This window comes from Rosa chinensis, chromosome 2 (genome assembly GCF_002994745.2).
Source record: "Rosa chinensis cultivar Old Blush chromosome 2, RchiOBHm-V2, whole genome shotgun sequence".
Lineage (NCBI taxonomy): Eukaryota > Viridiplantae > Streptophyta > Magnoliopsida > Rosales > Rosaceae > Rosa > Rosa chinensis.
In genome coordinates, this window is record NC_037089.1 from 77337669 (window position 1) to 77353770 (window position 16102).

The 16102-nt window shown below is 39.2% G+C and overlaps 2 protein-coding genes across 3 annotated transcripts; both read left to right on the forward strand.

The window, feature by feature from the left end:
* The first annotated feature begins 6227 nt into the window (after positions 1-6227).
* Positions 6228-9597, forward strand: LOC112185056 (G-type lectin S-receptor-like serine/threonine-protein kinase RKS1). Of its 2 annotated transcripts, XM_040515659.1 has the most exons (7): positions 6228-6922; positions 7031-7528; positions 7605-7727; positions 7808-7974; positions 8104-8314; positions 8522-8990; positions 9126-9597. In XM_040515659.1, exons 1-6 carry the CDS (start codon positions 6256-6258, stop codon positions 8713-8715), a joined length of 1860 nt encoding a protein of 619 aa, XP_040371593.1. In that variant the 5' UTR covers positions 6228-6255; the 3' UTR covers positions 8716-8990; positions 9126-9597. The 2 variants fall into 2 exon arrangements, with proteins under 2 accessions (XP_040371593.1, XP_040371592.1); XM_040515658.1 differs by having other exon boundaries at positions 6228-7528.
* A 1404-nt stretch (positions 9598-11001) lies between these two features.
* LOC112183366 lies at positions 11002-11415 on the forward strand. Its single transcript, XM_024321723.2, has one exon. It carries the CDS (start codon positions 11101-11103, stop codon positions 11377-11379), a length of 279 nt encoding a protein of 92 aa, XP_024177491.1. The 5' UTR covers positions 11002-11100; the 3' UTR covers positions 11380-11415.
* The last annotated feature ends 4687 nt before the right edge of the window (positions 11416-16102 follow it).

Consider the following 16102-nt stretch of genomic DNA (forward strand, 5'->3'; position numbering starts at 1 on the left):
CTTTCAAGTAAAGGAAATAGATTTCGATTCTACTTCCCTTACTTAGACTATTCGAATTATACTCAAATATCACAAGTCTTTTTTAAAGGAATTTAGAACCCAGCCTAGCTGAGAGGCTCAGCCATATCATAAGCCTTAATGGCCATATATAGGTCCAACCCATTGATATTCATGAGGGTCTTCTTTGGGTATTAATATATTCTTGTGAGATTTCCTTCTGTTTTTGGGGTTATGTATCCGATACTTTCCTTTTCTTTCCGTTTCGTGGTATCCGGGTTCTTGTCCCTCTTCGGGTTGCCTTTCAATGGATTTTTGCCGTATATGGGCTTACCCTTGGGGCCTTAGACTTAATCCCATTACGCATGTTCTGCTCCACGTCACCTTCTTTAGGTATACTGGTCATCTTGCCTTAATATCCCATTCATGATTTTTCATGCTCTCACAGTAACCATTTGCGTCCCTTGAGTAAATTTGAGAATCATATCAATTCTGCGCTACATATTGAAGCTCTAGCGTTGCACACCGGTTTAGTGTTTGTCTCCAGAATGGATGGAAAAATGTAGATGTTGAAAGTGACGATGCAAGTCTCGTAGCAACAGTACATCGAAGTGGTGTGGACAACTCATTCTTGGGAAACCTAATTTATAACAGCAAGTCTTTAATGATGGAGATGGAAGGAATTGGTGTTCAACATGTGTTCCCGTGTAACATAAAAGTTAGCTCACTTTACTTATGAGTTATGACTAATGTGAAGGAGTATGTGTGTTTAGACTTTAGAGCCTCATCTAATCCTGAGATCATTTAGGATATTTGTTTCGAGGACTGTCATTCTGTCAATACTTTTTCCTGGGGTTTAGACTTTTTTGTCCACCAGAAGTTCCATTCAGATAATAATAATACTAGACTGGGCAAAATAATGTGCCGTGTCGTGTTCACGTCATATTAAGTTTGTTTGGTACGTATATTTATAGTGAGACACGATAACAAACTGTTAAGCTAATGTGTGGAGGACGCTAAAATCAAAATCGAATCATTAAGTTTTATGTTAACAGTTAAAACTCATTAATATCCATTAAAAAATAACTCAATTTTAACTTAGAAATTCTTATAAAATTATAGTAACATAAAAAGCACACATAAATTTTATACAGTCGGGGTACTTTTTTCTTTTTGAAAATTGAGTTTGTTGTGAAGATGAGAAAGGGATTATGATGAATTAGGAAGATGCATTCGGATTTCTATTATATATGACATAGAAAAAAAACTCAAATTTACAAGAATACCCTTATGTTATCGGTTCTTATCGTATTAACATATTAACACTAAACCAAACCATTAAAATTGGTGTTCTTATAGTTGTGACTCTATATGGAACCAAACCTAAAAACCTCAAACCAAATTCTTATAATTTCATTCGTGTTTGTATAGTGTTATCGTGTAGTTTGCAAGTTTGCCGGACCTCAATAACACCAACTAAGGATAATGATTCCCAGGTACTTTGGCTTCCCATCCTTTCTTTCAAAAAAAAAAAAAAACATTTGGGCATTTTTCTTTTTTCAAGTAATATTTGACTTTGTCAAATCATGTCAAACCAATAAAGACACAAAAGAGAGAAAAAGAAATTTATTACCTCTACGTACTGTAGTAGTCTTTAATTTGGAGAAAACTTCAACGTAAACCCTAAAATATACACCGGCAAATGTTATCAATGTTGCTATCAAAATTTCTGAATTTGACTTTGTTGCTGATCACTCATAAAAGGAAATTGGTTTCTTATGAAAAAAAGAGAAACTGATAGAATATAAAGGAACAAAGAATTATGAAACTGCTAGCAGAAATGATGATGGAAAGAAGCCATCTCTTTAGAGCATCTCGAATCATGTCAGTAATAAGGAGGCTTTGTTCATGGTTCCACAAACCAATAACAAACAATGTTGTAATAATTTGAGGACAAACATGGAATATCATGTTGCATGACTTGCATCGTAAAAAAAAAAAAAACAATCGGTGTAAAACGGATGAAATAGCATAATATCATTATATCAACCGGAAAAAAAAAAAAAACAATTTCCTATGCTGTTACCGAATTGTCCTTATTAATAACTACATAACTATTAAAACTTCTTTGTCCAAAAAAAAAAAACTATTAAAACTTTCTTTTGACGTAAAAAGTTGAACGGAAAAGACTCTCCCTCCTCCCTGGATCTATATATTTTTCCTCTCTCGGTTTGCCGTCTCTTTTTCTCTTTTTTAAGTTTATGAGATGTCTCCTATCTCATTCTATTTGACTTGACTAGCAAACCCGGCCGCTGCTCAAATACACTATTTCAAATGCTTTTCACGTTGTACGTCTGAGTATTGCAGGGGTTCCCAGAAATTATTACTTGATTGACTTGCACAACGTTCTAAAATCATCCACTATAAGAATTGGGCCGAGTGCGTAGACGAATGTTTATGTTCTATATTTATATTATACGGAGGAGGCTGGAATGCGCCGCCTGTGAGTTACAGCCATTTACAGCCACTGACAAGTGCTTAGTTGGCGTAATCAGGATCACAGAATCGATCAAATTACGGGTATTTCGTAATTTTTAAAGCGACGGTCGTTAGGGATTAAAATGGTGGCCGTTAAGGTAAGAAAATGGGGGAGTGATTGGTCTCTTGTCACAAAGCTACAAGAAGCCAGCAGCCCACCATGGCACCATGTCTCTTCTTCATCTCATCGATCAAATGGAGCCTCTGTTCATTAACCCAGCAGAAAGCACATCCAGAGTGAAGGAAAGTGGTCGGTCAAACATATAGCGACGAGGTCTTCGTGCATATCAATCTGAAGAATTAATTGTGTAGTCGCCTCCAGTCCAGTCTGCTTGGGATTCTCTCTCTCTTCACTCACATATATGCATGTATCGCCTCCAGTTCTTCCTCTCCCCTTCCACCATCATCACCATGTTTTGATTGTTTTCAAATATATGCAAATGGGACTTAATTATAAGCTGGTGATGTATAAAATTAAAAGTACGTCCAAATTAATGGAAGCCAATAGCAGCAATAAATTTAAAAATCCCACTCAAAAATTGATTCTCCCCAGCTTTGTAGTTGATCAATGAATAGTTTTGATTTCTTCAATTCTACTTGGAAGAGTTTGATTTTGCAACAGAAATTAGGGGAACATGGAGAGAGAGCTGATGATATCAGTTTGACTAGACCCAAAACGTAGTAAATTTCTCACTCCATTTCTCAGAAAGATCGAGTAAGAACAGAAGAAATTAAAGAGATGTAAGAGTAACTTCAGGAGGGACAGAGATGAGTGAGAATCGATCAGCAATAATACAACCGATCGGGTTCATGATGTCGATCGCAAACAGATTGCGGCACGTTCAAGTCCTAGATCCTTTCTAGAATTCGTTGAGTTTCTTGCCTCTCGAAGCTGTTCCTTGGGAGGATGTGATGAGAGCTAGGCCCAACAGCGGTCACGTCATGACGCAGTCGGATTGATAACTAGGTTTACCAGCAATAAACCTAAGCAAAAGATTCTGGAGTCCACCAGAGATAAAAAGAGAAAACTCTCAATTTTGATTGATAATATGATAAAAGATACATTCTGCAGCCTTTAGGCGGCTTATTTATAAGAAAATAAACCCTAGGGCGACTAACATTGAAACCCTAAAGCCCATGGGTAAAAACAAAACAAATCCAAAGTAAACTAGAAAACCTAAAATAAAAATAATGTAAAACTAGTCTAAAAAAATATTAAATCACGAATCGGATTATTAAGATGATACATTTTGGCCTAAATCTGATAGGGCTCACTAAAGTGAGTCTTGAAGATCTCGTCGTTCCCATTCCGGAAAGGTATCATGCGTCTCAAACAGACATTCTGGCCAAAAGTTAGTCAAATCTGATTCAAAATCAAAACCTGACTTTTCACACGAAAAACCTGAAAAGTCCAAGACCAAATTTTCTTGGATATTGCAGCGGCTAGTAACCTCATTATGCGTGAATTACCTATTTTCCAATCACTCTTCTTAATTCCACGCTGCTTCTTTATTTTTCTAATTTTCTGGCTAAACCAAGTCCATTCTCGTCCTACATCATTCTCCTCCACTATGAAAGAACTCGCCCTCGAGTTCCTCTTAAATAAAGGACAAGCATAGGTAGACAAAAGACTCGAGAAAAAATTAGACAATTGAACCTGTGGATTATTGGCCTGATCCTCTGCAAATTTTGATGGCACAATCATGAACCCAACGCCAAAGATGAGTCTGTCATATGCATTTTGGCTCTCATACGCAACCTTCATAGATTCGTCTAGGCTCTCAAGGTTGCATTCTTGAATGATACCTGGTTCTGAGTGATTTATTTCAGGCTCTAAGACTTCCTCATTATTAATAACCATGTCTACATGAACAATTTCATCTTTAACCTCTTCTTGGTCATGATGGATGATTTCTTGTGGAGCATCTTCCATTAGAAATTCTTCTGACTTTTCTTCAGATAAACTACTAATGTCAACGGGCAAAGAAAACTCTTTGGACTTTAACTTCTTCTCAAAAACCTTAGCAGGGTAATTCTTGATCGAAAAATCTCTAGGCAAAATTTTTTCGTTAAGAAGACTTTTCATCTTCCTCCATGTTTGAACACGCTCTTTTCCTTGCCTCTGACGAGAACTCTACAATTGATCCCACCAATAAGCAGCATCTTTCTTTAGCTTTTGAGAAACCATCTTAGCCTGCTTGTGTTTTGGAACCTCCATGGTCTCAAAGAATCTATCCACTTCAACCTGCTAATCCATAAAATCCTCCGCGCTCATGTGACCAGAAAAGTAAGGAATATCAGCCTTGGTTATGAGAATCTCAGAATCATAATTAATATCACCTCCACCACCACGTGGAGCTCTAGCCCGCTGGCCTCCTTCCCCGCCTCTATTCCGATTGTTGCTGTTGTTGTTATTGTTCCTCTCTCCCAACAATCCACAAATTTCTCCAATCTGATTGTTCATGGAGTTGATGGCAGCGGTAAACGCTGCTGTGAGAGCTTCAATATCTGCTTTTGTAACTCCACCCATTGCTACCAAGGTAAATAAAAGAGACAGGGAAGACCTGCTCTGATACCACCTGACGCAGTCGGATTGATAACTAGGTTTACCAGTAATAAACCTAAGCAAAAGATTCTGGAGTCCACCAGAGATAAAAAGAGAAAACTCTCAATTTTGATTGATAATATGATAAAAGATACATTCTGCAGCCTTTAGGCGGCTTATTTATAAGAAAATAAACCCTAGGGCGACTAACATTGAAACCCTAAAGCCCATGGGTAAAAACAAAACAAATCCAAAGTAAACTAGAAAACCTAAAATAAAAATAATGTAAAACTAGTCTAAAAAAATATTAAATCACGAATCGGATTATTAAGATGATACATTTTGGCCTAAATCTGATAGGGCTCACTAAAGTGAGTCTTGAAGATCTCGTCGTTCCCATTCCGGAAAGGTATCATGCGTCTCAAACAGACATTCTGGCCAAAAGTTAGTCAAATCTGATTCAAAATCAAAACCTGACTTTTCACACGAAAAACCTGAAAAGTCCAAAACCAAATTTTCTTGGATATTGCAGCGGCTAGTAACCTCATTATGCGTGAATTACCTATTTTCCAATCACTCTTCTTAATTCCACGCTGCTTCTTTATTTTTCTAATTTTTTGGCTAAACCAGGTCCATTCTCGTCCTACATCACGTCATGTGAAAGGGAGAAAGTGTGGTGAACTTTTTTTTTAACCTTATTGCTGTCATCTGTCTTTAGTGCTTGGAAATGTCCATCCGTTATAACGGTCGTTCGGGTTGTAAGTTGCTGCCGTTGTATTCCAGACATGTCCTATACAACGTGTAAGTAGGTGTAGAGCTTGCCAATGATGAGTCTTCGCTTGGAGTCTGCATGTGTTTCAAATCAGTGCGTAGCTTATACGTACATTGGCAGAAAGCTTGAACGTGTTTCTCGCTTGAACAGTCGGACTGCATGCATACTATTGCATGTTTGGTCGCCAGATAATGTCCAGATGCCGATCAGTTGGCATTTTATGCGTCTCCATGTTCACATCTTTTGTAAGGCTTTAAGTTTGACTTGGATATGATACCATCTAAACACTTGTGAACTTACCCTAGTATTTTGATAAGTATAAATCATACTTGGCCAGTTTTTAATCCTAGCCTCCTAGGTATCAACTTTCTTCTTCTTTCTGAGTCTCTCGTTCTATTTCTGAATGGAGTGGCTCTTCCCTTACCTTGTTCTGCTTCCCTCTCTGATCTTTTCATTCTGTACCAGCCAAGACAACTTAGTACCGGGGAAATCTATCAGTGCAAACCAGACCTTGATTTCTTCCAATGGGACCTTTGCCTTAGGCTTCTTCAGACCTGAAAATTCAACTAAATACTTCCTTGGTATATGGTACGACAAACTCCCAAAGTTGACAGTAGTTTGGGTTGCTAACAGAGAATCCCCGCTTGATTCTCCGGGTGTTTTTACACTTCGTACTGATGGAAATCTTGTGGTGTTGTTAGACGTCGAAGCGAGCGCTCCAGTCTGGTCAACTAATTTAGTATTGGATGCTGCAAAGAATGGCACAACTGGTTTACTAACGGATACTGGAAACTTTGTTCTGAGATCTGGGGAAGAAACTTTGTGGGAGAGCTTCGATCATCCCTCTGATACAATTCTGCCTGGCATGAAGATTAGCTTGAACAAACTGACTGGCCAACAAAGCTGCCTCACATCCTGGGCAACGCTTGATGATCCACGACCAGGAAAGTTCACCTTATGCATTGATCCTAAAGGGCTGCAGGCTTATATCTGGGAGGACAATAGTATTCAAAAATGGAGAATTGCTATGTACATTGGCAGAGACTCAAGAAGTGTCTTTGGAAATCCAGGTGGATCAGCCTTTTCCCTATCATACAACTTCGATGTTGATAAGGCTTATCTTACTTACAGTGTCTCGAATAGCTCACTGAAAATGAGGGTCTTGTTGAATCCTTCAGGGCAGATTGAGCTGCTGCTGTGGATCAGTAAAACTTGGTATCAACTGTGGAAGGCACCTGCTGATAACTGTGATTTTTATGATCGTTGCGGTCCATATGGTGCCTGTCGTAAAAATGAAAGCCTCTCATCACCGTGCAAGTGCTTGACAGGTTTTAAAGCCAAATTTTCAAACCAATGGGATATGCAGGATTGGTCCAGTGGCTGCGTTAGGGAAAAAGCATTGACATGTAGTAACGCAATGGAAGGGTACTTCTCAAAGTTAGAAGGGGTGAAACTACCAGATCATTCTGTTATTTTTGAGGATAGGAGTAAGGATGAGTGCAACTCCGAATGTCATCAGAGTTGTTCTTGCACGGCTTATGCTTATGTAAATGCGACGGAAGGAAGTAATACTGGGACGTGTATGCAATGGTTTAGTGACTTAATCGATCTAGTAGAGAATTATGATATTATTACTACACATGATATTTTCATTCGCGTTCATGACTCCAAACTAGGTATATTTGGTTTGTTTTACTTTATTGGAGATATCATTATTTTCATGTGTTAACCAGATGCACATTTTTCCTTTAGGAAACAAGGGTCTCTTTCATAGTTCCTCGAAGAGGTCCATAGTAATTGCAATAGTCTCAGCTGCAGCTGGATTGCTTATAATAACTTTTGGTTGTTTCTTGTGGAAGAATTTGGGAAAGGAAGGTAAGCACTCCCATCTCATGTACAGGCACATGAATTGAAGTAATCCCCCAAACAATATTCTAACAGTCATACTGAAACAGGGAGGATAGCAGGAAGAATGAGTGAGATTATAAGAAATGTTGGTGCAGGAGGTGGGAAAAATGATACAGAAATACCACTCTTCGGTTTAGGTAGTATATTAGCTGCTACAAACAACTTCTCTGAAGCAAATAAGCTTGGAGAGGGAGGATTTGGCCCTGTTTATAAGGTGATGACCCTTTTATACTATGCTCTTAATGCAGTTCTTCTTCTTCCTCTTCTTTTCCTCGATACTTTGGTTTATTAATCTTGAGGGAGGTAGGGTTTTCCTCAGTTTTCTTCCTTCTACGTACTACAGGGAATTTTGCCAGAAAATCAAGAAGTGGCTGTAAAGAGGCTATCAAAGAAGTCTCGGCAAGGACATCATGAGTTCATGAATGAGTTGAAGCTTATAGCCAAACTCCAGCATACAAATCTTGTTAGGCTCTTGGGTTGCTGTATGGAACAAGAGGAAATGATATTGATCTATGAGTACATGCCTAATCGAAGTTTGGACAAGTTTTTGTTTGGTATATATACTTACGACTTCCTAAGTTTAATTTACTACGTGATATCAATTTTGAATACCTTCCTGTACTATCTTTTTCTTCATGTGTACCAAAGCTTTGTTATACAATTCAACCGTATTGCTCCAATTTAAATTTAAAAGTAAGAAAGTACTTAGTTAGCTCCTCTCTTATTTTTCTTTTTTTTCTTTTTATGGTTTGCCCAATCAGACTCATCTGAGAAGACAAACTTGGACTGGGTTACACGCTTTCGAATCATAGAGGGTGTTGCTCAAGGGGTACTTTATATCCACAAATACTCTAGATTGAAAATTATTCACAGGGATCTAAAAGCAAGTAATGTGTTGTTGGATGCAAAGATGAACCCCAAAGTTTCAGACTTTGGAATGGCAAGAATTTTTTAGACGAATCAAATTGAAGCAAATACCAATAGGATTGTTGGGACATAGTAAGCACACATATCCCACGATTTCTATCATTTAAACCTTATGAAATTATGCAATTCTCATTTCCCTATCATTTTTGCAGCGGCTACATGTCACCTGAGTATGCACTTTATGGCTATATCTCTGAGAAATTGGATGTATATAGTTTTGGGGTATTGTTGTTAGAGATTGTAAGTGGAAAGAGAAATGCTTCTTTTTATCATTTTGAAAATTCATTAACGCTTGCTCGATGGGTAAGTACTAGATTTTTTTTTTGTTGCTATTGTTTTGTTTCTGAATCTTGCATTTTAATTCTGTAAAATTCAAACATAACTTAGTGAATTGAGATGCAGAAGGCAGATTGATGGGTTTATATGTGTAAATCTTAGGTATGGGAACTGTGGAAAGAAGGCAGAGCAGTGGAGGTGATTGACACATCAGTAAGGCATACTTGCCGGACTCATGAAGCTTTGAGGTGTATCCATGTGGGGCTTTTGTGTGTTCAAGAAACTCCAGCTGATCGACCAACAATGTCATCCGTGATTCATATGCTTGAGGCCCATGAAGCTACTTCAATTCCACCCTCCAAAGAACCTGCTTTTTCAACATTTAAGAATGCAACTCCTGTTACCATTTATTCCAACAATGCAGTCACTATTACTTTGCCAGAGGCTCGATAGAGGTTCAACATGTTGAAGCTTCTACCTTATGTTTTAGTTCAGTTTGTGGCTAGAGTGTGTATCCGCCGATTAACATGTTTGTGGCTAGAATAGACGCAGCAAGTTTGGGCCAATCTAGGTTGCACTTTTGTTTGTTTGGTCCTTTTGAGACCTTGTTGTTTGTTGTAGCTCTACTGGGGAGGTCGTGTTGGACCTCTTTGTAACTGTTTCTTTTAGTGAAATTTCTTTTTTGACAAAAAATAGAAACTCTTTTTTTTTTTCAATGACAAAAAGTAAAAACTCTTACATGATATTACTATTGAACTTTTTAGTCATTTAGACTTTCTTTCCAAATTTTGATCAGGCCGACCTTCTAGTACTGGTGACAAACATATTTTCTTTCCGAAACCAACCTCATAATGCAATCAACTAACGACGTATCTGGTCATGGGTGTAGATACATTTATACCCGGTAGCAAAAACGGGTTTTATTTTAGGGCATTTTCGGCTCCCATCCCACAGCCCACCTTTCCTGGAAAACAAGTAAACAAGTAAAGGCTAAATTACATATTTTAATACCAAAACCATGCACATGTGACACTCCATTTCCAAATTGTCATTTCACTCAAAATATATAAAAAACTATCCATAGTTCCATACAACAAATCAGTCTCACCTCCACTCACAGACTTCACTACTCTTGTTTGAGCCCAAAAGTAATTTTGGCAAAATCCTTTAGTGGGTTCGAGCCAGCTGGCCGATACCTGCGGCCCAAAAATAAGGCTATGCGGGTTTGGTTTATAGTTTCGCTCATCTCGTGTTTCGTAAGGAGACGAAATCTTATTGAAATCGAGTAGTAAAGACTAAACAGGAAACTTCAATTAAGAATCCTTCCAAGGCAAGGAGCAGTCGAAAACCCTAGGATATAAATACAGGGTTAAGCGGCGAGATAAATGACCTCTCTCGAATCAATTAATCCCAGCGATTACAAAGCCTCCCCAGAGCGAACCGTCAACCTTGTTGAAACCCGGTGACTGCCCGCCAGTCCTAGTCTCCTCGCGAGCCGACTGTCAGCCTCACCAGATCAACCCGGCAACCGTACTTCCAGTCCCAGTCTCCCTAGGAGCCGACTGCGAGCACAACCGCCACTGTTACTTCCAGCGAAGCAAGGGTAACGCCCTCGCAACCCAGCGAAGCTAAAGTCACGCTTTAGCAAACCCGTGCTTCTCTCAACTTCCCAATGATTGCTCTGTTTAGTCTACAACACTAAGTATCGATTCGGTGAACGCGAAGAAACCACAACCAAAGTCCTTATCCGTAAGGCAAAAGTCCTTTCCCGAAAGGCAAGAAAAGAACCCTGTGACGAGGTTGGTGCTCTCCTCGTCCACATCGCTTGAAGAAGAAGTCAGGTCACGGGACTACCCCAACGACTGCACCCAGCGGTGCTGGCACGCCTGCGCAACCACACGCTCAAAAGAGACTGTTTGCACACTAGCTGGTTTTGGAGCCAAACAACTCTACCAAACGAAACAGACAAAACAAATACCACTAGCTCTTTATACCGCGCGCCTCTGCGCCCGTCTATTCTCAACCTCTATACAAAGAATGCTTCATGCTGATCGACTCCATCAATACCACTCAAACATATACATTCCTATTCACCACTCACAAGTTCAAAGTTTTCTACTAAGAAAACAATCTGATCATGAGTACTGCTTCAAGAACAAGCAAGGCTATTGTGGCAGCAAGTGTTGGAGTTGTGGAGGCATTGAAGGACCAAGGGATTTGCAGGTGGAACTCACCCACCCTAAGATCCGTCCATCAACAGGCCAAGAACCATTTCAGGTCTTCTTCTCAGGCGAACAAGAACAAGCTTTCTTCTTCTTCAACCTCAGCTTTGAGCAGAGTCAGAGACGAGAAGCTGAAGAAGTCGGAGGAGTCTTTGAGGACGGTCATATACTTGAGCTGCTGGGGTCCCAACTAAGACTATTATTCAAGCAAGACTTTGGCAGTAGTTTGTTTGGCTTGGGCTGAACAAGAATCGACCCATATCGATCGGGGCTTGTGACGAAAATTAGATAGAAGGAAATTAAGTGATGCATGCCTTTGTTATCGAGGGAAAGTGATGTAAATTTTGTTTTGTATAACGATTGACATTATGGTAATGCAATTGCATTTCTGAGAATTGATGCGCGTCTTGATCGATCAATACTACTTTCTTCTAATATCCTGGAAATAACGTTGATCACAAAAGCATATGACGGATCAAAAACCGATTTGCATGAGAAATTAATCGATTTGCATGAATTATGCATTCCACCCAAAAAATTATTTTGATCAAATATAGCATCCCATTCTCTGACTGTAGTAGGTAGAAAAACGTGAGGTCCAATTGAAATGAAAATATGAAATTGTGATCCTCCAACTGTTACTATAATGATACATCTAACTATTACAAAATATACTCTAAGTTTCACATTTGTAATATACTCCGAAGATCGCATTACTTGAACAAATCTCTACTATTATAAATGCAGGTCTTTTTTTTGGTGTCAAACAGCTTCACTAAATTTTAAAGTGCCTATAATATCCTTTCATAATATAATTATCAAATTACGACAATAAAATATAAATAGATAAAAATGTAAATTAAAAAAAAATAACCAAACTATCATTATTTTATGTCTAAAAATAAAATAAAAATATCACTGTTCCTTTTAGTCGATCCACAATATCACCCATGAAAAATGTCACCCATGAAAAATGCGGATACGTTGGTGGTCTTAATAAAGCACCCAAGTAGAGCAAGGTTTATGATACATATATGATTGAGTTGCATTGGGAGAAAATTCAAGAACTCGATTCGCAAGTAATTACACAAAAAGTGATGACTTGAGTGGGATGACAACAATGCCTAATGCAAGTGATTGCAATCATTTACCACAAAAGCAAGAGTTTTGTTTTTCTTTCTTTTTCTCGTAAGAAAGTGACAATTTCCACTAAAAACAAACGTATACAAGTTGGAATCTCTCCCATACTGGAGGCTTTAAAGGATTTTCTAATAGGGCAAAACCATGTGCGACGTGTTCAGTGTCTAGGTACCTCGGTCACAACTCAACTCTACGTGTCGCTGGAATGGGGGTTTCAGACTCGCCACTAAGCAAAAACCAGCAGAAGCTACAGAGCCCAGCGCATGGTTTTTTCAATATTTTATCTACTCAATTATGCAACTCGTACTATCACTCCCTCTCTATAAAAGCAAAGCCATCTCACCCCATTTGCTCAAACATCCATCAAAGCTTTGCTTATTAGCCTCAAACATTCACACTTTCGATTCTATTGGAAGATCAAGATCATCAACAATATGAGTTCTTCATCATCAGTAGCAAACAGGGCTTGGGTAGCTGCAGCAAGTGTGGGAGTTGTGGAGGCCTTGAAAAGAGACCAAGGGATCTGCAGGTGGAGTCAAACAATGAGATTGGCGCAACAACGTGCCAAGACTCACCTCAGATCTTTTTCTCAGGCGAACCAGAGACTCTCTTCCTCATACTCTGCTTTGTTTTCAAGAAAACTGAGAGATGACAAGCCGAAGCAGTCTGAGGAATCTATGAGGAATGTCATGTACCTCAACTCTTGGGGTCCCAACTAAACAAATTTGCTTGTTTACAGAGAGTGATTGTAAATTGTAGATATCTGATTGAGAAGAAATTAATTTGAGAAATTGGTCTTGCTATATTATCAGCCCTTTACTCTTTCTCGTCGTCCCGTGCTTCTTTCCCAACATATGCAGAGCCAAGGCTACCAAGTAGTTTGATTTCCAAACACTTTAATCAAGCTGTGCAGTCTCTACAAACCTTCTGTGCTAAATTAGCCTATGGATTCTGGTTCCCAAATTAGCCTAGAAATTTGTTTGAACGGTACCAAATCCTTCAAATTACAATGGGGCACATATATAGTACCTTAACAATTGTGAGTTGGTGTCACTTTCTGTTACTACCTTCATTACAATTGTAGAATTGAAGGACAAACTCCTAGTGCTGAAATTCCGAACGTCAATTGAATTTGGTTGAACCTTTTGGCAAGACTGAAAGGAAGATCCATACATGGCGACTATAACTACATACAGGGTCACTTCTCTGTGAAGGAAGCTACAAATAAAACATCACTATAATCGAATAAACTGTTATTGGTAAAACGGATCTTTCGGAGGATAATGGATTTGATATGATATGGAGGAGAGGGACATGTGGGCGGATGTGGAGTTGGATAGTGGCTCTTTGGGAGTGTATATGCTTCTGGGGAGGTGATGGGCACGCATGGGCTTCATGTGCCTCCTGTGCTTTCTTGACCCAAATACCCTTTGTCCATTCGAGCAGTCCGACGTTCTTGTCGAAGCTCGACCAACAGCAATGAGAGACAAAGTTTCCGATCAATGATCACCGCCTCACATGTGCTTAGTTTTTCGCTAAAATCAATTGGATAATTTATGACGGTAGGAGTGTGGAAATTTTGGACCTGAAAATCGTTACATATAGGGGTCATCATGGGCCGGGCTAGGGCTGACCATATCTTAAATTTTAGGGCATAGGGTAGGGTCGGGCCGGGCTTAGTCAAAGTCAATAAAATTTAGGACCGGATAGGGTAGGGCCGAGGCTTAAATATGCTAACCCTTATCTGCCCGAAAAGCCAGAGTCACTAGGGCCAAAAGGGCCGGGTCGGGCCGGCCTTCCAAATAGGGCCGAAATGGGCCTAAAAGGGCTTTAATTTGTTTAACAAAAAGAAATACATTATTCTTTTTTCCTTAAAATGTGACTCTATGGTAGGGCTGTCAATGGGTCGTGTCGGGTTGGGTTCGTTTTGGGTCAAGGTATATGTCGTGTCACAAGAGACAAACTCAAACCCAACCCATTTATTAATCGTGTCGAAAATTTAAACCCAAACCCAACCTATTTATTAAGTGGGTTACCCGTTTCCAACCCACTTAACCCATTTAATAAATAGGTCGTGTCGTATTGGACAAAATGACCTATTTAAGGGTTAACACTGCAACCCATTTAACTAAAAACATGTATAAATTGATTAAATTAACTAAAAATTTCATAAGACAAAGAATATAAATAATTATATATAATTCATAAAAAAATTAAATCCAATAATGATGAAGTAAAATATTTCAAATTGTCCAATCCTAGGATCAAATACTCCCAACGTCCAAAATTTCAAGACGAAGTATAGCATAGTCGGGTTATACGGGTTCGCTTCGTGTTGGCGGGTTGACCCGTGGCCGACCCGTTTATTAAATGGGTCATGACGGGTTGACCCGCTGCCGACCCGCTTTTTAATCGTGCGGGTTCAACCCGCTTTATTTCGTGCGGGTTTCGAGTCGTGTTATCGGGTCGTGTCGAAATTGACAGTCTTAAATGGTCATATAGACAATATAAGATTCATTGTTTTTTGTTGATCATATTTAATATATATATTGAGATTAACTTATAAGTTATAACATTTATAAATATTAGTTAATGAGGTTATATTTAATTAACTATCTCTCTAAATCTCTAAATCAATTTTTATTTAACAAAGGAAATAATAATTAAAGAAAATAAAGCTTAGAAAATCAATTACAAAAAAAGAGATAAGTTGTATGCTATAGAAAAAAGAGAAATTTATTTTTAGAATAGAAAAAATAGAAAATATTAGGGCTTAAACGGGCAGGCCTAAAGGGCCGGGCCGGGCTTGGCCCTAACGGGCTCAAACGGGTAGGGCCTAAGGGCCGGGCCGGGTTTCAATTGCATGGCCCTTACCCTACCCTATTTGAGAAAGGGTTGGGCCGACCCGACCTAATGCAAGGGCCGGGCTTTGGGCCTAAGGGCCAAATGATGACCCTTAGTTAGATACGTATATTATATGGGATATATTACAAACAATGACTAATTTAACGATTTTGAAAGGGGACTGAAATTTGCACACCCTATTTTGCATTCTACACACCTCTTGTGCTGCTTTTACCAAATCACCCCTATACTTTCCAACTCTCCCTCCCTCCACCCCTCCCTCCGATCCAAATCTCAGACTCCCATAGCAATGGTAGCTAGCCCACTCAATTCAATCCTTACTGCCTCAATCATTCTCGATCGGAAAAGATTGGTACCTAAACTTGTCGTTGGCGCAAATATCACAGACGGACCCGGTTTTAAACGAGTTTGTTCTTCGCTTTTTGAAGTGGGTTTTGGTGGGTTTGAATAGGAGGATCCGAATCTCGCCGTCGTCGGGTTCATCGGAGAGGTCGATAAAGGTGGGTACTTTGGTCGGGGAGGGAGATGATCTGGGGGCAGATGGGTTTTTGCAATCGTCGTGGAGGGCGATCGTGGCGGCTGAGGTGTTGTGGGGAATTGGAGGGAAGATGATGTCAGCGTCGATGTTGTCGTCGTCGGCGAAGATGTTCTTCCTATGACGTATTGAAGAACATCAGTGGGCTTTCGATTTGGAGTTGGCCGAAATCTTTGACGAGTGGAACAATTTCATTATCTGCCTTTTGATTATTGATTCCATCACAAAATCAATTTCATACAAGACATTAGACACATGATATGCAGCTTGCAAGGATCATCATTTTAACCTACAATCATCATCATTCTGGATTCTGTCGATGGAGAGAGAGAGAGAGGGAGGGAGAGAGGGTAGTTTTGGAAGAGATTTATTTTGAG